This window comes from Bemisia tabaci, chromosome 9, assembly GCF_918797505.1.
Source record: "Bemisia tabaci chromosome 9, PGI_BMITA_v3".
NCBI classification, from domain to species: Eukaryota; Metazoa; Arthropoda; class Insecta; order Hemiptera; family Aleyrodidae; genus Bemisia; species Bemisia tabaci.
Window position 1 is genome coordinate 18,881,768 of NC_092801.1, and position 23,934 is coordinate 18,905,701.

At 39.9% G+C, this 23,934-nt stretch overlaps 1 protein-coding gene across 3 annotated transcripts in view; it reads right to left on the reverse strand.

The window, feature by feature from the left end:
* Positions 1 to 7: 7 nt before the first annotated feature.
* The window catches only part of aop (ETS variant transcription factor anterior open), a 127,424-nt gene continuing 103,497 nt past the window's right edge, over positions 8 to 23,934 (reverse strand). Inside the window, exons 2-7 of one of the 3 annotated variants that reach the window (XM_019048180.2) lie at positions 15,051 to 15,284; positions 9,504 to 9,611; positions 7,632 to 7,994; positions 6,615 to 6,806; positions 5,614 to 5,863; positions 8 to 4,938 (exon numbers count right to left, since the gene is read on the reverse strand). In XM_019048180.2, the coding sequence (XP_018903725.1) occupies positions 4,461 to 4,938; positions 5,614 to 5,863; positions 6,615 to 6,806; positions 7,632 to 7,994; positions 9,504 to 9,611; positions 15,051 to 15,276 (1,617 nt within the window). In that variant the 5' untranslated portion in view covers positions 15,277 to 15,284 and the 3' untranslated portion in view covers positions 8 to 4,460. Of the gene's footprint in view, positions 4,939 to 5,613; positions 5,864 to 6,614; positions 6,807 to 7,631; positions 7,995 to 9,503; positions 9,612 to 12,392; positions 12,562 to 15,050; positions 15,285 to 23,934 lie in introns of those variants that run through there. The other 2 variants (XM_019048182.2, XM_019048181.2) reach the window with 2 other exon arrangements.

Here is a 23,934-nt window from a genome sequence, read left to right on the forward strand (position 1 = left end):
ACCGAAGTCACATAATGTAATATCATTTATTAAGAAAGTAATAGACTTTTATTATAATACATAATATAAATGATTTTTCTGAGCAACAATTAAGGAATGATCTATCGTAGGTACACAAAATACTTGAACTCGTCGGTTCAAAAACTTTGTAAATAAAATATACTTTTATTATGACTAAACTGGTCATTTCTGTATGCGTAGTCAAGGTACTTAAATTTTTAATAGAAAAATTAAAAACTATTAAAACAGAACAGCAAAATGTACAATGCAGGTATAAACTAAACTTAACAAAAGATATTCCTTTTTTAATACATAACATTTCATATAAATATTTACTTTTATAAATCATTTGTTTCGGTTATTTCTTCAGATTTTAGAATTATTCTTTCGTTAAAATCGGTTTATCGTTTATATTCCAGATCAAGTAAAATTTCTCTTTTACATCCCAAAAAAACAGATCAGGCAGATACTTTTCAATACGGCTTATTTGATTGCTATTTTCCAAAAATTTTAACACTATTATTGCCTCTTGATAATAAGACACACACTGTTCATTTCTCAAGTTTCTTCAAAAATGGCTGCTATATTTTAGACCTAAATCAGTAAAGACAAAAAAAGGTACTTAAGGTACTAATGTTCAACTAAAAACATAATGGACATCATTATGATTAAACTTTAAAAAGCAAATAAAAAAAATCATTCTTCTGTAAAATAAAATAAAAATTATAAAGAACTTATTCGGTAAAAGGAAAAAATCTTCTGACAACGTTCTACATCCAAAAATTTAGCATAGCTCATTATCTCCTGCACAAAATAACGTGTCTCGATTATGCTGTTTCGATATTTCTTGCTTACATTTATTTGTGTACAGGAAATGTGTATTTTTCCCAAATTTCCAGTGATTTTTCTCATTTGCATGAGGAAATATTCTGAAAATTGTATGCAACAGTTCTCTTTCGAAAAAGTAAAATGTTTGAAGAAATACTTTAGCAGCCCAGACAAGTTACGTTCTTTCATGCCAGAGACGACGAATTGTTGCACACTCACTCAAAATGGTTCAATACTTAACTTTACATTCTTGAAAATGAGTACCCTGCGAGATTTAGATAGAGGAGAACTAATATTTTTTTACAGTAAAATAAGGATCAATGCTCATGATCTACTAACTAAAATTATACCCGCTTTGCTGCAATTGTGGGAAACTAAAAAATATAATCTTCGATGTCACTAAAAGAATGATGCTTGAAGTCTCCTCTATCTCAACCAAAATAAATCCATGAAAAAAATCGTTTTGAGATTAATCGTTCATAAAAGCTCTTTCAACCTGTCGGATGATAACCACTCGGTGGAACGGAAACCCCAAAACAATCATTTTGCAAAACTCCAAGAAAAAAAAATAAAAAAAAAAAAATCTCAGCAAATTATAATTGTATGTATTATGATACATAACAGAAGAAACTTAGGTAATGGCTAAGAAAAAATTTCCACTACCACCAATACTTGAGGGAGCTTCTTAAATCCATAAAAAATTAGAAACAGATCAAGCAAAAAGTGCTCAAATTACCTCACATTCCAATTTGCAAGAAAAATGGCTTGAACCGTCTTGTTTTTTACAATTATTTTTTTTTTTTTTTAATTCCAACCCAAATATTTTCCCATACTTATTTTTAAAAAAAAGGCAAAATTATCATTACAATGGACTGGCCAATGGTCATTACTTCATTTCAATAATATTTTTGTTAATTCTAAGATCTCAAATTAGTTTTTGATTGATGCATGGATATCTGATACAAACAAAAGCATACCTTCAACACGTACAATTGTTAATTAGAACGTTTTCTCTGAATTTAGATTCCATGGATAATTATCAAGCCTGGCTTCATAAGGCACTTTTTGGTTCCAAGGTCAGCTTGGTAATTATTGAAATTGGAAAATAAAGGGCGAAAAAAATCATGATACTTAGTTTCTACTAGTGGGATAAAACCTCAGATAATGAGAAAACTGTAGACTCTAATATGACCAAAACGGCCGTAATCTGCTTTGATCAAATTGTTGCATACAAATGCACAAACAGCACCAAAAGATAAAGATCTAATTTGAAAGTCTTGAAAGATACACAACTACAAAATTTCTTCGAACTAATCGAAATTGTTGGGGGTTTAGTATATAATGTAAAAAAACTGTAAGTGTAAAGTGTAAACGCAACTGAAGTGAAAAATATCACAGATGTACCAGATAGGCTTACAGTCTGGCCTATCGAGAACGCTTCTTTTTTGCCAAAATAACAGCCACTTAAACCAAGAAACTATTCAGAAACAAACCATCCACCTCCACTCACACACAGCTGGGATTGCACAAAAATGTATTATCAAAAGACTCAAGGCTTGCAATTTCAGGCTAGTGCAAAACATTTGATAAATTCTACTACCTCATGGAAACTATGGTAATGTGCGTAGACAGGCAGTTGCGGCTCGAATAAGTGACAACGGAGGTTTCGAAGACAAATAAATATAAAGGAACATCAAATTAAAAACTGAGGGTCAGGAAGCAGGAACACGATCGGACAATTATTGGTCGCTTGAGAATATTTCGTTCTCATCTGCCCTGAGACAGCGTAATGCGGACTGCACATCTAACTCTCCTGCTAACTCTGTTCAATTCGAACGTGCATTTAGAAAAGCGAATAGATTTCTCTCGAAGTATGGGAGATGCTGTCACTTAATACCTATCAAATTACAGGACTTCCTGAAAAGAAAATACACTCCTTAACTTTAGAATATTTGCTTGAGGATTAAAAGAGCACCAATATTTTTTATTTTATTTTAAATATTTTTAACGACTTATCAAAACATCGTTTTTGGTATGATTTTCAAATGGATGAGTTGTCCAAAGCACTTCATTATTAGGAGCATAAATACCCTACGAAAAATAAAAAAACTTTTGGACTCCATTTTTCAACCTGGGATATATTTAAAAATGTGTTCTTGATAAGCTTAAAGTTTCTTTTTTTTCTTTCTTTTTTGATTTTAATAAAAATGAGGAAGTTACATGCATATTTCAAGAAAAAATTGAATTAAAATTTGAATCATATGTGAAAACTAAAATTACGAGATCATGATCTTGAATAGAAACCTCCTCCACTATAGAATGCTTTGCTCCTTTGTCGAACCAATTTCATAAGTAAAATGGTTGACAACATTGCAGCTTAATAATTTTATAAATCTTAGGTATTAAGTTTCAATACCGAAGAAAATTTCAGAAGGGTGATTTTCACTAACATCAATACTAAAAAAATTAGTGCTCGTCTATTCCTCAACAGAACATCCAACTTTTCACGGTCACATTCACTCATTTCACGCACTCTTGATATCAGTAACATTTTCTCCGTTTTAAATCTAGATTACAATAAATTCAACAGGTAATTCTTTCTTACATAGAAAAATCTTGGCACTTTACTTTTTTTACACTAGTAGCATAACTTACACGTAAATTTACAGTTACAAAGAGGAAACTATTTACTATAAAGACATTTACACGAAATATACAATTAACGTAACAAATTCCTAATTGTTCCCTACTTTATATCAATCGATTTTAATAATTTTAATCAGAAAAGGCACTCTCAAAAAATCGACTTTCACTCTGAATTTAAAATCCGGCTTTAGAATCGCAGAAATGTAGGCTTCTTGGCGACACTCTGAACTGTGAGATTGAAAACTAGTCCTGTTGCATCTTGAAGTTAAACTTCAAAAATTTAAGACCCTTTCCGAATTTAACGAAACAACGCCTCAGATGAATACTTTGCTACTTATTTCTTCACGAAATGTAACAAAAACTTCATCTGAGTTCAATAATTCAAAAGTTTACAGGAAGAGCCACAGACAAAGGACACAGTTTGAAAAATTAATGTCCAAGTATGAATGTTTTTTGAAGGTTTGGAAGAATTGATGCAGGTATTGATTTTCAGCTGAAAAGAGTGAAAATACATTCACGTTATTTACGAGAACAAGTGATAATTTTAACAACTATCAGAGGCAATGAAAAGACAACATCTTTTGAACATAGAAATATTTGAAAACCGATGATACAGTAGCGCTCGTTAAATTTTAACTGATGTAGAAAGAACGGAAGACTGTTATTGTGGTGGAGGCACTATTGCAACAGTTCAGCATGATACAAAAAACAATCATTAAAGCTCAGATTTTAAATGCAGCGCTTCATCTGAACAACTGTAAATTAATCACATTCTAGTCCTGGGCATTCACAAACACTGTAATCTGTACAAAAGATCGGGCAAAAACTAAAAGAAATCTTAACAACCGAATAAGCATAAGCAAGATGAGAACGGTAAATGGTAAATGCTTGAGAGAGGAGACTCTCACTATTTACATCACATAGGGCGCTACGACAAGGTCAGCTTAAAAACTCTAGGTTTAAAAATTGACTGAGACCGATTCCGCTCAAGATGAGCTTGCTTCCATTTTCATTTGACTGAATGCCGATAGATTCGGGGAGGACGGTACGTCGCTAGGGTAATCGACGTCTTTCGCTCGCATATTCAGCTGTAAATGCATAGGACTCCTCGACGACAGGTCCTGTGGCCTGTGAAAGTCGACACTTGATTTGCCGCCCGGACTACTACTACTACTATTGCTAGAATTAGAATTATTACTACTGTTGTTGCAGTTTACATTACTACTACTACTACGTGAACTTTGTCCCATGCTAAGATCGGTCGGCTCGTCAGCGTACGCTTGGTTTGAGTCAGACGGCTCTGATTTGATACCGAAAGTTGGAACTGTCAACGGTAGAGAACCACTTGTGCTGGTACTTTGGTTTGAGCCGCTGGTTCCGTTGGTTCCATTCAGACTTGAAATTTGTTGCCGGAGTAGTGAGATGTTCTTGATGTTCTTCAGCTCACTTGGATTCCGTAAGAATCTGTAAAAAAAAATATGGAGTCAGAATACACAAATAATACACACAAAAATAAATCACTTGTAAAACTTCAAATATATGTATTTTGCTTGCTGTGTTTAAAAATTTACACAATTTGTTTAAAAAAAAATGCGTCACTGTCTTAATTGTTTTACAAAATACAGCACTCTCTCACTCTGACAAATCAACAACAGGCTGAACAATTTTTTGTAGAGAAACTGTTGTGATAAGTGGCTCCGTGAATAACATAGGAAGCTGGAGGGGTCGGACAAACGCTATAAAGAGAGGGTAATGTTTTCTCCATGAGGTTGAAAAAATAGAGGAATTTTCATGAGAGGATTTTGATAATTTTTCTTAAAAAAAATAGAAATCAAGAAATGGGCGACTATATTTTTGACTGATTTGTTTTAGTTCACATTCCATGCCGGCAAAAGACACACTCTCTGTATGCTTTGAGATCATTTTGAAATTTACAGCTCTTCAAAAATTCCCATTTGGAGGCTGCTGCCTTCTCCGTTGCTTGATGACCCTCAGCTTTTTACCGCAAAATAATAAAGAGAATATGTTTCAAAAAATATGAAATTGATTTTTGAGTATTTGCATAGAAATAAATTTCGTTAAAACAAAAGGATGAAATTATAGGTGCTCTATCTAACAAAAAAAAAAAAAATTACTTACTGATAACAATGCCTCTCTCCTTGTACTTTTTTAAGTATGTTCACTCGGTAATAATACCGCAAGGCTCTAGACATTTTATCATAATTCATGGACAAGTGGTTCTTTTGAATTCCCCAGAGCTTGGCCAGTCCTGGTGGATCAACGATTTTGAATACTCCTGACTCTCTGTTCCTCCACGCAATTAAACTTGTGTAACGTTGCAATGAATCGTTGAGCAACTGTTGCAGGAAGTCCCAAAGAAGGCGTCCATCTGATGAACAAATAGAAACAATAGTATGAATTTCGTGAAAAATATATATATATAAAGTGTGATCTGAAAAGAAAGCAAATCGATCAAACAGTGAGACTTAAAGTTCCTAAAATAATTGTGCGGGCATGTAAAAAATTACTAACAAGCCTTTGTCAGTGAGAAAAGATTTGAACCTAGATACATTAAAATATAAGGAATGTAGCATGAAAAGAGGATCAAACAACACCCAATGATCTGCTCCAAGAGGAGAATCTGCGACGGTTCAAAATTTGTGCCGCCCTAGTAGCACATAACGTAAAATTTTCAAAACAAAACATTGTAAAAACTCGTAGAAAAATAAAAAATTTAAGTGAAGTAAAGTAAGTGAAGTATCAGAAAACTTGTAAAAAAATTAACATAGACCAAAAAAGAAATGCTCATGTACTACTTTACGTAGAAAGTACTAATTACCTCTCTTTACCGCTTTGAGCACAAATTTTCTGCATGGAATTTTGAACTCTTGACCATTCACGACTTCTTTACGAGCTTTTTTTACATAAAACGTTTCAACTTGTAAAAATACCCATTTTACGCTCTTTTTTCTGAGTTATTTTATCGGGTGTGTTACTAGGAAGCAGCAAAGGCATCTCCATACAGTGATGAAAGGTTTAAAATTTCAGTTTATTTTTTCAGTTACCTAAACACTGCGCGTTACTTTGACAATTTCATTTAGACTTTCAGAAGGTCTGAGGAAATATATTTTATAACTTACTTGTGTTAGACTGTTCTGAGACTGGGTCTGATGCGAAGAAACTAGGTGGATAACGTGGAGAAACGGGTGGTGAACTATTGTTAGAGGATCCAGGTGGAGGTAATAGATTTATTGGTGTTGGAGAGTGAACCTCTACCTCTTCCTGTTCAGAGTCTGACTGGTTACTGCCTGAACTAACTCCGCTGTTGTAGCCTGTAAAGAAGAAAAATATTCATTTTTATTAGGAGGTAAAAGAAAAATGAAGCTAGGTCTGCAGGTAGGGATGAATGTTACAAAATAAAATTTTGAAATTTAGGACAGGAAACTTAAGAGGAGAGCTTTTTTTTCGGCCGGCGAAAGTGTTGCAAAATTCCTTTTGACCTTAACATTGTGCTAACATTTTCGCAACCTCTTTTTGAGTGGATGTCTTACACCTAGGCTAAACAACTATTTAGTTTATTTTACTTTCCCCGAAAATACAAACAAATTTAAGTGCAAAATCATTATGTTTGTGGAACTTTGACCTGGAAAAACCGCAGTTGGCACTTGTGACTCTAATATTGAAGAAATATTAAAATGCAGTTAATATTATGCAGTCAGCACATGTGGCTATTGTATGTATGTTTGCTTTTCATATTTTACAAATACAAACATCTTTTTTTTTTTTTGCATTGCCTGGATTTTTTAGGAGGTGTTCAGTCCATTTCAGGGTGTCTACCAAAACAGGTGGGCCAAAAAGCAGTACTTTCACAGTACCGTTTCAGTACATTCCCAAAGAATGCAGTCCCTCCTCAATAGAAAAAATTCAGTACTTTTTCAGTTCCTCCATTTGACAAAATTCGGAAAATTTCAAATATTTGAATTTCTCGCTCAAATTAAGACAAAAATGACAAAAAATTCCGGACCTTTTGCGTAATTTCCGCAACTTTTCAGTACTTCCGAGCCCCCCCCCCCCCCCCACCCCTCAAAAATCGGTACTATTTCCAGACTTTCCGGACCTGTAGACACCCTGTTAGCAGCCAAAAAAGATTCTCTCACCTGTTAGGACAGGGTAGGCAGATCCGTTGGACTGTTCCGTGTTTTTCGGGCTTCCGGACTGGCTGTCCACCGACGGCGCTGGGCTCAGCGTGACCGAGTTGTGGAGAGACGTGGGCACGGTTGACGTCGGCAGGGCCGGGAAATCATGGGACGGTGGGATGCCCCAGGCGGGGTTGAGAGGAAAGTGCGGCGTGACTGGACTATTCGGGAGACAGTGCCTCGTCGCGAGATGAGATGGTGACTGGAGTACTGCTGCCGAGCAAGCCTCGCGGATCAGTAACTGGATTATGTTGTACAGCACATCTCCTCCTTCGCGACTCCTTTCGTTCAGGTCTGCCTTCGTTAATAAACACAGTGCTTTGCCTGAAAAACAAAGGATGAACATTTTTTTAAAAAAAATTGAAAAAATGTAAACAAAAAATCTTGACATGTTAAGATTTTAAGGGTGGTTTCACGATAACTGGAATAGTTTTGTCACCGTAACGGACGACACATTCCTCGGTCACATTTTTAGTAGAAATGATGATCACTCGAATTTTTTCGCATTAATCTTCGAAGGGTTGCGTATTATGATCGCTTTCTAATGATTTATTGCTCTACTTCTCAATTAATATTAAGTAAATTCCAAAAATGTGCTGTCTGTTACGCGGTAATAAGTCAGCGTAACAGACAGCACATTTTCGGCCACTTATATATTGAAATTGAAAAGTAGAGCGATAAATCTTTGAAAAACGTTATAACACGTAACCCTGTGTAGATTAATGCAAAAAAATTCGAGTGATTATCATTACTACTAGAAATATGACCGAAAAATGTGTTGTCTGTTACGGCGACAAAACTATTCCAGTTATCGTGAAACACCCCTTAACTGATCATAGACGGGGGGAGGAGAGGGTGTAGGCATGGCCGGATTCACCTACTTGCCGCCCGCTTCTCATTCGTTTTGAAACTCGATAAAAAAAATCAAATGAACATGTCAGCGAGGGAGGGGTGCATAAGACCAATTTACTCGTGTTGAACACATTTTTTGGGAAAGCCCTGTCAGCACTACTGGCAAAAGTTCACGGAACTTTGCGCGAAAGTTAAGTTCCGTAAACCTCTGTGTGGACAAGGCCTTCCATTCATAAGAAATGAACGAAAAAATTATGAAAGAACAAACATAAATATGGATCAACGATTTTAACTTCCGCCGCCGCGCCGCGCAAACCGCACCGTGTTTGGCGCAATGCGTGAAGTATTCCGACAGTCTTGTAGGCGCTATGCGTTTCACGCCGACCGCTGCTGAACGCACTGTGTTGGACGCAACGCGTGAAGTATTCATGCATTCTTGTAGGCACTATCCGTTTCACGCTGACCGCAATGACTGCACTGTGTTTGATGCAATGCGTGAAGTATTCGTGCAGTCTTGTAGGCGCTAATATGTGTTACATGCCGATCGCCGCGCCGAGGGCTTCTCCTTTTCATCTCAAGTCCTCGTTATCATTTCTCTCTAAGTCGCGCCATTCCAGGCCAAATTGCGCGCTTGGTCTCTCTCTCAACTCGACTTATTGAAGGTGCTGTCTCTTGTATCACTAAGAGACGGAAAAATTAGAAATTACTATACTATCAGGAAATGAGAGATTTTGTCGCCTTTTCTCGTTTGTGATTTTGTTTTTCTGTATTGTCCCGTAGGAACTGTAAATAAATAAATAAATAAATAAAAATTTCGGACCTTTTGCATCATTTCCGCAATTTTTCAGTACTTCCCCCCCCCCCCCTCAAAAAATCGCATCATTGAGAAGGCGTCGCTTTTCTACATGTTGGATTAGTGCATCTTCAGATATCGACTTAGAATAACAGGGATTGATAGAACTGCCGAAGCGTTGGACTTACCGTTCATTTGAAATAATTCTAGGTCAAATCGAGGTAAATCGAATTCAGTTTCGCTCCATCGTAGGAACGTCGTGACATCTTCCCTACTCCAGACGCGAGGGTCAGTAGCTGAAACAAGAAAAACAATTATTTTTAGTTGATTCGTCCTCACGTTACTTTTTGATGATGCGCTTATAAAAAAAAATAAATAAATAAAAAAAAAATAGATAAATAAAAAAAAAATAAAAAATCTCCCGGGTGGCAACGACCGTTGAAAACTTACCACAAACTCTACCAAAAAACTTTTGAAAAAGCAACCACAAATGATTTTTTTAAGCGTAAATTTCTATGGTTTCTTAAAAAGTTGTCTTTTAATTCATGAATTTTTCGAAGGTTATTTCAACAGTCGTTACTACAGGGAACACAATACGAGAAAAAAATATTGGTGAGTAATTTTAAAAAAATGCACGATGCGACAAAAATAAAAACCAGAGCTCGCACCCATCCGTAGACATATGAAAAAATTCGATTCATAAAAGTACCAAAATCGGCGAGACACTATAAAACAACTAATTTATAGTTCGGCACGTTTATGTTCATAAATTGGATTTCCTGTACCTTCGAACTACAATGCCGTGCTAAGGAAGAACGCTATATGAGCATTCGAGAGTTGCCAAATTTCTTTCGCTAAAATGTTTATTCTTGAGGGGAATCATAAACATATTTCCTTGAAATTTTCAGGAAATTTAGGTGAAATTGCGATCAAGATTATCTGAAAAGTTGGAGGAAAAATATTTCTTAAGTTTACCAGAAAATTCGGGTTTTATATATGGACATTCGGCAACGCCTGAAGGTTCATACGACGTTCTTCCTTAGCACGGCAGTTTAAAGTACAGCAATTAAGCGAATAATTAAAGTAAATCGAACGGACTGAGTTACAATAACAGTTGCGCGGATAGCATTTGCTCGATGTCCTTAATAAACCGGCTGTTTAAGATTCTGGATCTCCCACCTGATCAAAAGTATACGTGAAAAAAGAAAACTCGCTTGACGCAATAAAAACACTTATGTTATGCATCAAAACACTTACACCGGTATGCAAATAGGGAAACAATTATTTATACACACGTGTTGCGTGATGATTAATGTCCACCTACAGAGAAACAATCACGCACTTTTATGGACTAGAAAATGGCGGGAAAAGATACAAGTGAAGTTTTTGAATGACTAAGGGCTATGAATGGTGACCATCAGCGGCCCGATTATTGAAATTGATAGACAAAACGATAGACAAAGAAGACATAGGAAGTATGGAGCTATCCTATTAGTTGAAATGGTTGGTTCTTATAGACTAAAGGAGAAACTTATGGACTAACTATCGGGTCCCTCGTGGGTTGCCGTTACTTAGTCTATTACCTGCTTCCTTTGTCCATTGTAACCACTCAATTCCACCAATAGGATCCCTCCAAATCCTTTTTTTTTCCAATTCTTTTGACCGTCAACGAGAGAAGGGAACCTTGTCCACAAGAACTAACGTATCTATTTTTGCGACGTTGCCCACATCTTCAAATTTTATACGTGGTTTCACACTTTGGTCATCAAAATAAGTGTTTTTATGCGGAGGAGCTAGACTGAGTAGTTCCTAATCACTGGGTTGCCATAATTTCTTCATCTTCATATTCCCTGACTTTTCCTTATGACTAGTTTTGCTTTTCCCGACTCTAAAATTTTCAGAGTCCTTGACTTTCCCTAACAATCGAATAACACTTCCACTTTGACTTTTCCCCTTTAAATTACACTCACTTCTGTTAAACGCTAAAACATTAAAGTCCCTGATTTTCCCGGTTTTCTAAACCGTGGGCCACTCTGTTATCGAAATATATGACCCAAATCTTCAAATTTTACACGTGGTTTCGCACTTTCGTCATCGAAATAAGAGTTTTTAAGAGGAAGAGCTAGACTTCGTAGTTCCTAATCACAGGGTTGCCGTAATTTCTTCATCTTAAAATTCTCCGACTTTCCCCTGACTCTAAAATTTTCGGATTCCCTGACAATCGAAAAAATCTTCCACTTAGATTTTTTCCCTTTAAATTACACTCACTTCTGCTAACCGCCAACACATTAAATTCCCTGTCTTTTCCGTGACTATTTTTGTTTTTCCCCGACTCTAAGATTTTTGGATTCCCTGACTTTCCCTGACTCGAATTAAACTTCAACTTTGATTTTCTCTATTTAATTTACGCTCACTTCTGCTAAACGTTAACACATTAAATTCCCTGACTTTTCCGTGACTATTTTTGCTTTTCCCTGACTCTAAGATTTTCGGATTCCCTGACTTTCCCTGACTCGAATTAAATTTTAACTTTGATTTTCTCTCTTTAAATTACGCTCACTTCTGCTAAACGTTAACACATTTAATTCCCTGACTTTTCCCGGTCGCCGCAAATTCCCTGACTTTCCCAGTTTTCCGGACCGCAGGCAACTCTGCAATAGCGATCCGTGGCCCAAATCTCTTGTCTTTAAATTTGCCGCCAGACTTGGACAGGGTGTCTAGTATTATTTAATTTTGAAAAATCCTGATATTTCCTGATATTATACAAAAAAATCCTGACTTTTTCATTTTGAAAATTCCTGACATTTTCCTGATTTTTCTCGACTCCTGGCACGGTAGGCAAATAGCAGTAAGACTTTCTCCGCTGAGGAGATTTGCGTAAGAAAATTCCTGATAAAACGTCCGATTTTTCTAATTTTCCTGATCGGCCAAAATTCCTGATATTTTCCAGTTTTTCCGGTTTTCCCTGATGCTAGACACCCTGTTAGATCTTCGTCCCGCGGACGGTCACACTAAACGAACCACAAAAACACCTGTCACCACCGACACAAAACCAAGAGAAACAAAGTCGTACGAACCGAGAAACGCACCATTTCTGAAAAAGACGGGCGTGGCGTGATGCAGACCGTGCACACCGAACGGATGAACACTGAACACCATCGCGGGGTAGAATTGAACACCGACCGGGCTCCCGACACTCACCTTCGCATCGCTACGTGCGCGCGCGCCGACTGACCGAACGGTACTTCGGCATCCCGCCTACGCGGAAAAAAAAAATCGCGAAGAGCTCGACTTCGCCTCAAGGTCGCTGGGTAGGTAACCGACTCATTCAGCGCCGGCCGACTTACGTAAAAACCTCTTCCTGCTCCGCGGCGGCCCGCGAGCGTTACACCGTTTTTGCACGGAACCGACCCCTCCCGTATCGCTTTTGTTCGGAGCTTTTCGATAGCCCCCCCCCTCTTTTGCTCTCCGTACCGCCCCGCCCTAACTTCCCTCCCCCCCCCCGCTCCCCTTATGGTGAATTTATGAGTGTGTCAAAATTCGCAATGGGCGCGACGCACAGTGGATCTACTCGATTGGATAGCTCGGACACGAAATTTTTGACTGAAAATGCAAAGTTTGATGTTTATTTCGTCGTATTTTAAAATTCGAGGGGTGCTTCGAGTACATTGAAAAAAAATCTCGGTGTGTTTACTAAGAAAAGGGTAAAATTACCAAGATTTCAGGGTTCTATTTGATCTCAGTTTTTCCTTGGTAAAATTACCATTTATGGAATTGGTAATTTTACTGAACCTTGGCAAAAACGCCAATATTTTTTATCGACTGTGGTAGAATTACCGATATAAAATGGCAAAGTTACCGGGTATTGATTACCAACAAAAGTGGTAATCTTACCTGGAAAAAACAGTAAAAATACCGGTTTTTAGGTAAGCTTACCAGTCTGTCTTGGTAAAATTACCAATAATTGGTAATAAAAAGTGAGATGGTAAAGGTACCAACGGACTATGGTAAAAACTCCGAGCATTTTTTATCAGTGTAGGAAATTTTACGAGGAAACCAATAGAACCACTTTTAGAGCCTCAAAGTATTGTATAAACAGAGTTATAAGCGTTAAAACTTTCCGAATTTCGTCCAACCTCTCCTATTGACTCGATCCACTGTGCGGCGGGGAAAAACGAGGAGCTGTGGGACCAGGAAGTAAGTGCGCTGCACTGCGTTATCTTCGGATTCGGGAACACGTGAGCTGGGCGCGTTTCTGTCTGAGCGGAGGCGAGTTGCGACTTTTCCTTGGTATTGTGGTTGCGGCAGGTGGGCATTGAAGCTCACGGTACTGCGCGAAGAAGAACCGAATTTTTGGGAATTAATAGCAGAAACGAACGAACCGGGACTGCTCATTTCTTACCTTTTTGACCCAAAACCATTAAACATATGGCAGCGTCTCGGCTGTCTAGGTATAGGCACCCTGTCATTCAAATTCCTTGCTTATTCAATACTTTTTCCTTGCTTTTTCCTTCCTCTCCCAAAAATTCCTTATTTTTGCAATTCTCAAAAATCCTTGCATTTTCCTAACCTTTTTCTTACTTTTAACTGTATTCGAATCGGGTAAAAGAAATGATGGAATGACAACGGAATAAACCGAAAAACAAGAGGAATCGAGCTGCGATGTTGAAAAATGGATTATGCTAGAAGATCGCATACCCTCAAGACTATTTTCGAGAGTTTGACACTAAACTCGAATTTCCGTACCTTTTCCGTACTTCCGTACCGACCTTCCGGAATCCGTGCTTATTCGGTGTGTCCATACTTTTTCCGTACAGTAGACACCCTTACATAAAGTTCGGGCCACATTTTGAGTTTTTTTTTTCTTGTTTAGACCTAAACACAATCTCGAAATGAATTCCTTCAGGGTGTCCACTACCACAGGTTCACCAAAAATCAAGAAATGCAGTACCTCCTCGACAGAAAAATTCGGTACTTTTTCAGTACACTGGAAAAAAAAAAAAAAAAAAAAAAAAAAAAAAAAAAAAAAAAAAAACATTGGATCTAGAGTCCAGACACTTGAAAATATTGACAAGAAAAAGGACTCTTGATTCAATCAGATTTAAGCTTAAATCAAAAGGAAATCTGCTCAAATTAAGAGGCTTGGTTCTTGATTTAAGCTAGAATCTGATTGAACCAAGAGTATTTTTTCTTTTCGATGTTTTTAAGAGTGGACTCTAGATCCAATGTGTTTTTTTTCAGTGTACCTCCAATTATTGACGAAATTCAAAAAATTTCAAATATTTAAATTTCGCTCAAATCGAGACAAAAATGACAAAAATATTAGAAAAATTCCGAACCTTCTTGCGGAATTTCCGCACTTTTTCAGTACTTCCGGACCGCCCTTAAAAAAATTAGTACTATTTCCGGACTTTCCGGCAATTCCGGACTTGTAGACACCCTGATTTACATGAGGCCTATTATCAAGGAGGTGATAGTGCCACTCCGTCCATCTTTGTTCTGTTTTTCAGTTTGCACTGATTCTACCTCGGTCAGTTGCATGCTCATTTTCTCGTTTTAATTTTTACATTTTTTAGCTTCTGTTCCAGTTGAGAATGAGCATGTAATTGGCCCGAAACGTCCTGGTTGTTTTATGTCTCCTCTAGCCGTGTATACCCGTTTGTTTTTTTTTGTATTTTAGTGTGTTTTTATTGTTGTTTACATGATTCTTTTGAAGGATATTGGCGAGATCTTACCTAGATTCATTGGGAGATGAGTTTTGAAGTCCATGACGAATGATAGTGAGGTCGGGGTGGTGGGCGTGGAGGGGAAGTTGAAGGGGTACCTCCAGAGGAGGTCCTGCGGGGAGTTGAAGAGCGGCAAGCAGTCGAGGCCGTTCTGCAGAGCCGTCGAGCTCGGATTCGGGGTCGCTGTCCCATTGCCCGCTTGCATCATTCTCAGCGGCACCACCTGGAGTTTCATTACCCTTCCTGAAACATCACAACAAACACCAACGGTCAAACACGCCGAAAGAAAAACACAAATCATTCATCAAAAATCCAACACTGGAAAAAAAAAACACATTTGATCAAGAGTCCAGACTTTTAAAAACATCGACAAGAAAAAATACTTTTGATTCAATCAGATTTAAGCTTGAATCAAGAACTAAGCCTCTTAATTTCAGCGGATTTCCTTTTGATTTAAGCTTAGATCTAATTGAATCAAGAGTTCTTTTTCTTGTCAATGTTTTCAAGAGTCTGGACTCTAGATCCAATGTGTCTTTTTTTTCCAGTGAAACCGAAACAGGTTAAGAAACGAAAAAGTTTTACTTCCATAATAGGGATGCTGCACCCTGTTGCACCCTGTGGAGACTGTTGACACAATCACATGTTATTTTTCACGAGGAAACTGTCGGCGTGCTTAGAAACACTCCAAATTCGATATTAAATTAAAAGCTGCAAACGTTAAATAAAACTCAAAGTTCAAACGGAGACCTCTCATTGGTGACGTTGGTCGGTATGCGTCACAACTTGTATGCTATTCCCCGCCGTCTAGATGCACCAGTGGCGTGCATTGCTTTGCGATATATCGATTAATATGCCATTAAACTTATGGAAAAGGACCGATAATCAGGGTTTTCGCAGCAAACACCTTAATAATCGATTCTTTACCATAGGTTTAAATGACAGAACAATCGATAAATCGCAGAGCACGCCACGCCACTGAGATGCACCTGTTTCCCCAGAAGGAATCTGAAATCGTTCTTGTGGTTTATGAAAAATCGTCCAAACGCTTTGGAAATGGAATCTCTTCATTTCCATCCACCAACAAGTAAATTTTTCTTTGAGGGTCAAAAAAAAAATATAAATAAATAAATTTCACTCATGAAATTTTAATCTCTCTTTTTACGTTGAAAGTGTCAAGTTCGCCTTCAATAAATATGGTGGCAATATGAGCGGCTTGGGAGCGCAAATAGTTGCGCGCAACTATTCGTACCCTCGTCAGGGCAAGTCTGAATTTTCAGTTTGAACTCGGTTTTACATAATTTACGCTACTTTTATTCGAATTTACAAGGCGAATAATCAGTACTCACCCGAGCTAATTTTTAACTTGTTATTTTAATTTATTTTAAGATCCCAAAAGTAAAATGAACCGATGTGCAATGCTCGATAAACGGAGCGCAATGAAATCTACAATTGGACGTGTTTCTGCCAAACGGAACTATGTGTATTAAGACGTGAGCCCTGTTATTCTGTTATTCTTATGTGTCTCAGGGCTCATGCTTTAATACACATAGTTCGTTTGGCAGAAATACGTCCAATTGAGGAAGACCCTGGCGAATTCCCGAAACTCGGTACCGTCTCATTGCCGCACGGAATAATCGACCCGGCAGGAAATTTATGCAAAGCGTTTTGAAAAGTTCGCGAGATTTTAAATTATGCCGACTCGAGAAGGGGGAAAAAGTCGTCGATACTTGACTTGTTCGAGGATAATTTAAAGTCTTTAAATCAGACCCGTTGTTATACACCGGCCGTGACGCAACGGTTCTCCGAGAAAAACAATCAGAAAGTTCGATTTTCAAAGTTCAGCCGAGAGGGGATTTTCGAGAGCGATTAAATTGCAAAAACGGGCGCTCGTCCTTCGGCGGGCTGATTACCATCGCGGTTGTTTTTGTCCATTTCGAGGCATATTTTCGAAAGCTTTCGGATCATCTTTCGACCGGATTCCGACTTTTGCGCATTTCATTTTGACCGTTTCGTGAACCCGCCGATGTAAATTTCGGTCCGCTGATTCGATGATAATGACAGAGGAGCCACGGATGTTTCGGCGAAAACCGTATTACGCAAGCTCATCGTGATTTTCCATCGCTTAAAACGCGATTACTATGATTAGTGACAGCGTAATTTATATAGAGCCTCGCGCCAACAATCTAAGCAATGTGATCAGGTATGAGGCAAAAGTTAAGTTCAGAGGTCATCGATGGTGATTGATGAGCAACTTGTTGAGCATAAAATTTGCCTAATACTGACTGATTAATATCGGTGCGCCCACTCCGCTGGGCGAGTTTCTGCAAATCAGGGGTTGGCTTTCGAAACCAATTGATCAACACTTTGTTAGTCGTCAGTCGTGGACGCTATTAGTGATGACGTCACCATATGGATTCACCACTACAAACAATAACAATGACTTACTGAGGTGCTCTAACTCTCGCTGTAAAGGTATTGTTAGTGTAAGTTCCGCGTAGAGTACCTACGTGGGTAGAGTACGGACATATCGGTAATTTTGAGACTGGATGGAGCTGTTAGGGCTCAAAAAGATAGCCAATCTATGAATTTAAATTATCCAGAGTAATTTATTGATTGCAATTGGCACGACCTGTTATTTGTAAAGTACCTCTTTGACTTAGTTTCTGCCTAAATTTACTCATTTTTGTGGGAGAGCGTTCATTCATGAACATTCTTGGCTATCTAGGTTTGATATCGGAATCTGAAGATTGACAGCTAAATTGTTCGTGTTAGAAAGGTGGCTGCCCTTTTGTGCTCTAAGAGATCTATAATTCAGTGCTCCCACTTCCCGGAGCTAGTTCCGAATTCCAGAACTTTTGAGATTTTCCTGAATTTTTCCCGGAACTTTTGAAGTTCCTGGAAGTCTCCGGATCTTTCGCGTTTTCCGGAATTTTTGAAAAAATCTAAAAAGAATCTCGGATCTTTTGACGGTCATTGAATGGGAGAAATTGAAAAAAAAGTTCCGAATTCCAGATCTTTGGACGGTCATCGAATGGGGGAAATTGAAAAATAAAAGTTCCGAATTCCGGAACTTCTGACGGTCATCAAACGGGGGAAATTGAAAAGAAAAAGTTCCGAATTCCGGAACTTCTGACGGTCATGGAATGGGAGCGCTGCCATATTTCGACATGTCCGTACCCTCCGTAGACAGGTACTCAAGTTTCGTGCGGCAACTTTGGACTTTCAGACGATCGCTGGACCGGGGGGAGGGGGGGGGGGGTCCGTTGACCCGCGTCGAGGGCCCAAGGTCACGGGCAGCGCCTGACCTTCACCGGCCGAGCGCGCCTCCCACTCGCCCGGCGACGCGACGGACCCGCAGAACCAGATAACCGGAAATTCCTCCGAGTACAAGATGTTTTCGGATTCCGGGGGGTGGGCGGGGGGGCGTGGAAGGGGGAGGAAATGCCCCGATCGATGGTCGGCGCGAGGCGCCCACTACCGGTTTCCTCGCGACCCGCGACGACCGGTCGCGGAATCTTGAGCCGCGTGCTGCCGCCACCGCGAAAATGCAGCGAATCGTGCGCGGGCGTTGCCAAACGGTGCAAAAATACACGCGTTTTCCCGCGAAACGCGCAGTATTATGAGATGAAAGGCAACGATGGATGAATATCGTGTGCGAGCGGAAAATGACGCCGTCAGCCACACCAAAATGAAACTACCATTTTTCAGCAAAACTTGACTTAAATAGAAACAATCGAAAGGACTCTACGGACTGGTAGACAGCAGACACTCTGGAATTATATTTCAAGTTCCGAACCTCTTTAAAAAGTTCTGCCTGTGTTTATCTCATCAAAAAGCAACACTAGTGGGTTCGGTTGCCACCAAATGTGACCAATCAGACCCGTAAGTTTTCGATGATTCAACCTTTTTAGGACCACCTCGCGAGGCGTACAAAAGGTCAAGTTACACGATCAAATTGAGCCATCAACCTGAGGTGATGATGCGACCAATGAGAGGCCCAATTAGATGGCTTAATTTAATCGTGTAACTGGACCTCAACATTGCGATCCACGCTTCACTGAATCGGAAGCACCGAACTCAAAATAAAATGGAAGCTGGCAGGTTCGAGCGTAAATATACAGGGTGTCTAGTATTTTTTAATTTTGAAAAATCCTGATATTCTCCTGATTTTTCCCGATATTTTATATAAAATTCCTGATTTTATCATTTTGAAAATTCCTGATTTTTCAACAAAGACGGCGCGACGACTCCTGGCACGGTAGGCAAAAAGCAGTAAGACTTCTCCGCTGAGGAGATTCACATGAGAAAAATTCCTGATAAAACGTCCGATTTGTCCGATTTTACTGATTTTTTCCTGATTTTTCCTGATCGGTCAAAATTCCTGATATTTTCGAGTTCTTCCTGATGCTAGACACCCTGATAGTACTGAACCTTCAGATAAAATTCGCTTGGTTTCAACTGAAATTTGTTGAAACAATCCACCGAACATCCGCATTCCTCACCGTTCACGTATTCGTTGAGTCACATCTGAGCCTCAAATCGCTTTCCACCTCTGGGCAAATCCAACGGCGACGAAACCATCGTCCATAAATCAAAGAAAACACTCATCGCTGCGGATCCCCGACGACCACTCCGTTTTCTCGGTAGCTCACCAGTCACCGGAAGTGCTCCGCGGTCGGGGAACCGTTTCGAAATGCCCGTGCATCATCTCCACGCGAAGTTCCATCTGAAAACCTCCCACGTCCGCGGCGTTCGCGACGCAGTTGCGCGGTTTCAACCGAGCGGGGGGGGGGGGGGTCGGCAGGGGGACACGAGGGGGGAGGGGGGGGAGGGGGGGAGCGGTCACGGCGGCCGGAAACACGACGGGCTTGTCGAATCGGGACCGAATGCTTGTAAGTCGACGTCGCGTCGTCGTCGGAGCTTCGAGCGGAAATGCCGGAGTCGGGAGGAGTCTTCCCGTGGGGTAAGAACAACGTAACGCCTCTGATATTGGTATTGGGGATACGTGGTTTTTTTCGGGTGGTGAATCACGGGGCGAGGCCGAGAATGTTTCCGAGACGATCTCGCATAACGTGCTAAGGTATAACGCCGTATGAGCCTTCAGACGTTGCCATTTTATGTTCAATAAAAGACGGATTTACCGCGGTAAAATGGAGATGTTGCATGTGTGAGGAATTTGCGATTTGACTGATGATTCTCATGTAAAAGTTCGCGAGAAACACGATGGTGCCGCTGGTTTTCTCTGAAATCAACTCCCAAGCCCAAAAAAAGCTCGCAGGTTGAGGCCAAAATGGAGGGGATATCTTACGCTATCCTGAGAGTCCACCTCTACGTCCAGACAAACTCTCCATGCAAACATAGGGAGCAAATACATTGACAGGGTTGCCACTTTATTTGAGGACTCCAACACTGAAAATACGGCAACCCTGCTAGTGTATTTGCTCCCTATCTTTGCATGGAGAGTTAGTTTTGATGTAGAAGTGGACTCTCAGGATAGCGTGGGATATCCCCTCCATTTTGGCCTCAACTTGAGAGCTTTTTTTGAGCTTAGGAGTTGATTTCAGAGAAAACCAGTGGCACCATCGTGTTTCTCGCGAACTTTTACGTAAGAGTCATCAGTCAAATCGCAAATTCCTCACACATGCAACATCTCTATTATTTACAAGGGTACCTATTTCCAAGAAATTTTCGTTCAAAATAGGTGTGAAATCAGATCAGGAAAAAAATCAGTAAAATTTTCAACCAGAAATGCATATGATTCTCCTGGGAAAAATGCGATTTGTGAGGTGAAATTTGACAGCATTGAAATAAGTTACGTTCTTCCGTGAAGGAACAACGATTTGTGAATGATTTTCTTCAAATTTTTCGAATAATTTTGTTTGCAATTTACTGCAATGCTTAAAATCCCCGAGTTCCAAAAGAGGGAAACAAAAAGGTCCTCCTCTTTACAGGAGACTGTAGAATTGCCAAGAATGGGGTATGGACAAAGGAGCTTGAACGCACTTTGCCATTTCGCCTTCAATAGCGTGCCTAGGCCAGAAACTATCCTCCGTGCCGCAATAGTTATCTAATCGAAGATTTGCAGGGCGACGAGTTCTTAAAAAGAATCTAATCCGAGAAATAGGTACAAAAATATCATTTCCTACAGGCTGATCATCGACATCGATAGACAAAGAATATAAAGGGAAAATGGAGCGATCCTATTGGCCGGAGCAGATGGTTGCATTGGAAAAAGAAGGTATAACTAAAATGCTAACTAACGGCAACCCACAAGCGATCCTCTAATCGATCCTTCATTTTCCCCTCAGTCAATAACAACCATTAGATATAGGACCACCAAGAGGATCACTCCCTTCTCTTGTCATCTTTTTTGTCTATCGATCGCATTCTTTTTGTATCGCTTATAGCTTTCCTGAAGTAAGGAAATTTCATCGTGTTGCACAGCACGACATTGCAAGCACGACATTGCCTACAAGCAAGGTGGGAGAAACCAAGGGTGTCACTACCGCGAAAACCCAACTTTTTAAAGGGCGATATCTCGGTTGATATTGTATGTAGAAATTTGCTGTTTGGACAGATCGTATTATTTTTATAATATATACAAGAATCAAGCGTCAAACCACGATTTTGTGACCAGCGCTAAACTGACCCATTATGAAGTTGGCCTTATGAAATGTGAACTTGCCCCGCAACATAGCGCCGCCGAAAGCGGTAGTCGAGCTTTTGCCGGCTGTCTCAAACCGCGTTCCCCTCCCTCGGTAGCCGCGCGACCTGTGACAAAGCTCGCGTCGAAGTCAAACGGGAAGGCGGCGGTGACGACGGCGGCTTGAAGAACGGGCCCGTCGGCTAATTGGACTGTTTTGTCTTGTCAGCGCTCATAATCAGGGGAACAAAGGACCCAAGTTCACTGAACTCCTTCAGCCCGATCGCCGTGCCCCGCGCAGCCAGGGCAACCTCTGGGCTTTTTGTCGAGCCAGCATGGGTTTTTTTTCAAGACGGAAGCGTAGCTGAAACGGCGAGAAATATGTAGAGTTGTCGATGAGGACGAACTTGGCCTTCCGTCGAGTCATTTTAAGTGAATTTTGGTGAATGTCGAAGCGATCTTGAAGATTTTTTGGGCGAAATGTGGCCTATTACAGAGGTGTAGAAAATGCTCGATCACACGTCCGCTGAAAATGTGAAATAGCCCGCTAAAATGTGGTAGGAGGCAACACTTTGAAGAGTCAAAAGTCGGAAATCAAAGGAAAAGAGAAGAAAAGGGTGTCGACAAATCCGGAATTCCCGGAAAGTTTGGAAATAGTACTGATTTTTTAAGAGCGGCCGGAAGTACTGAAAAAGTGAGGGAATTCCACAAGAAGGTCCAGAATTTAGTTCATTTTTTTGTCATTTTTGTCGCAATTCGAGCGAGAAATTCAAATTTTTAAAATTTTGCGAATTCCGTCTGTAATGAACAACTCGAGTTTCTCTGCTGCGTCCTAAAGTTGGAAGTTTCCCGAAGAAATCGAAATTGTACCCCCCCCCCCCCCTAAGACGCTCCTACATGTCCCTAAATTGCATATATTGGCACCAAAGTTTCCCCCGCTAATGGTTTCTCCTGTTCGTCGCCTTAGTAATCGCGCAGATAGGATCGAATCCGTTTTTGGTATGGCCGAGTGGAAACTCATTACGTTCCGATAGGAGATATCAACATCGGAAAATTTAGTAAAGACCCCCATGAGTCAACGAGAGGGGCGAGGGGGAGGAAGGGGGGATTCGAACCGCAATCCGGATCAAAGCGATTAACTTTCGATTGGCGAGCATCATCGCCAATCGACTCGATCGGCGGGGCGGATGAATGATTCATGAGTGGCGATAGATTAACGGGAGACGCTCGAAAATCGATGCAAATTCGAGTGGGAAACTAATCGGCCCAACATGCGTGAGTGTAGAATATCAATATTAATGATGCAGGTCTACTCAATGAAAAAAGATGGCAGGTTCGGGGGCGGTTTTTGATGATGTCACCAACGTCGTATGTGGGAAATTTGCGGACGAAGTAATTTTCCTTCCGTAAAATGTTGCGAAGAACATCATGGTACCACTGGTTTTCTCTGGAACGGGCTCCCAACCTCAAAAAAGCTTTCGAAGTTAAGGCTATAATGGAGGGATATCCTTTGCTCTCCTGAGAGTCCACCTCTATATCACGTTAAATTATCCGTGCAAGAGGAGAAAATACATTAATAGGGTTGCCACTCCGCCAGTCAATTCTAGTGATTTATTAGCCTGCTGATTTTCAAGGTTTTTCAAACCGCCGGTAACGCTGATCTCTCCAGTGGCGTGGCGTGAATAATCGATTATCGACATCTCGCCATTTGAGGCTATGGTAAAGAATCGATTACAAAGGTGTTCGCTGCGAACACCCTGATAATCGATCTTTTTTCATAGGTTTAAATGGCACCGCAATCGATATATCGCAATTCACGCCACGCCACTGGATCTCTCATGGTATAAATACATTTTGCGAGCAAAAAGTTTGCAGTTAAAATAAAGTTCAGTTCTTCCATCTAGGAATCGACAAATCAAAGTACCACAAATACCTTTGATTCGATAATAAGCCTGACTGTAAAATAATGAAACTAACGCTTGCCTTACAAAAAACCCTTTTTTTTTCACCGCACCTTACCGAGACAGACGAAGCCTGTTACAAAACGGGGGAGCAATTAATTTTTTCTCGCCCGCGTATCTTATCCGACTGACCTACCGCTCAAACATCCGTACTACGGAAAAACGTCGGACGAACATTGGAGAGTTGCCAGATTTCCTCCGATGAGATGTTTATTTTCAGGGAGAGTCGTGACTACTTTCTCTTGAAATTTTCAGATAATTTAGGTCTAATTACGAAGAAAATTCTCTG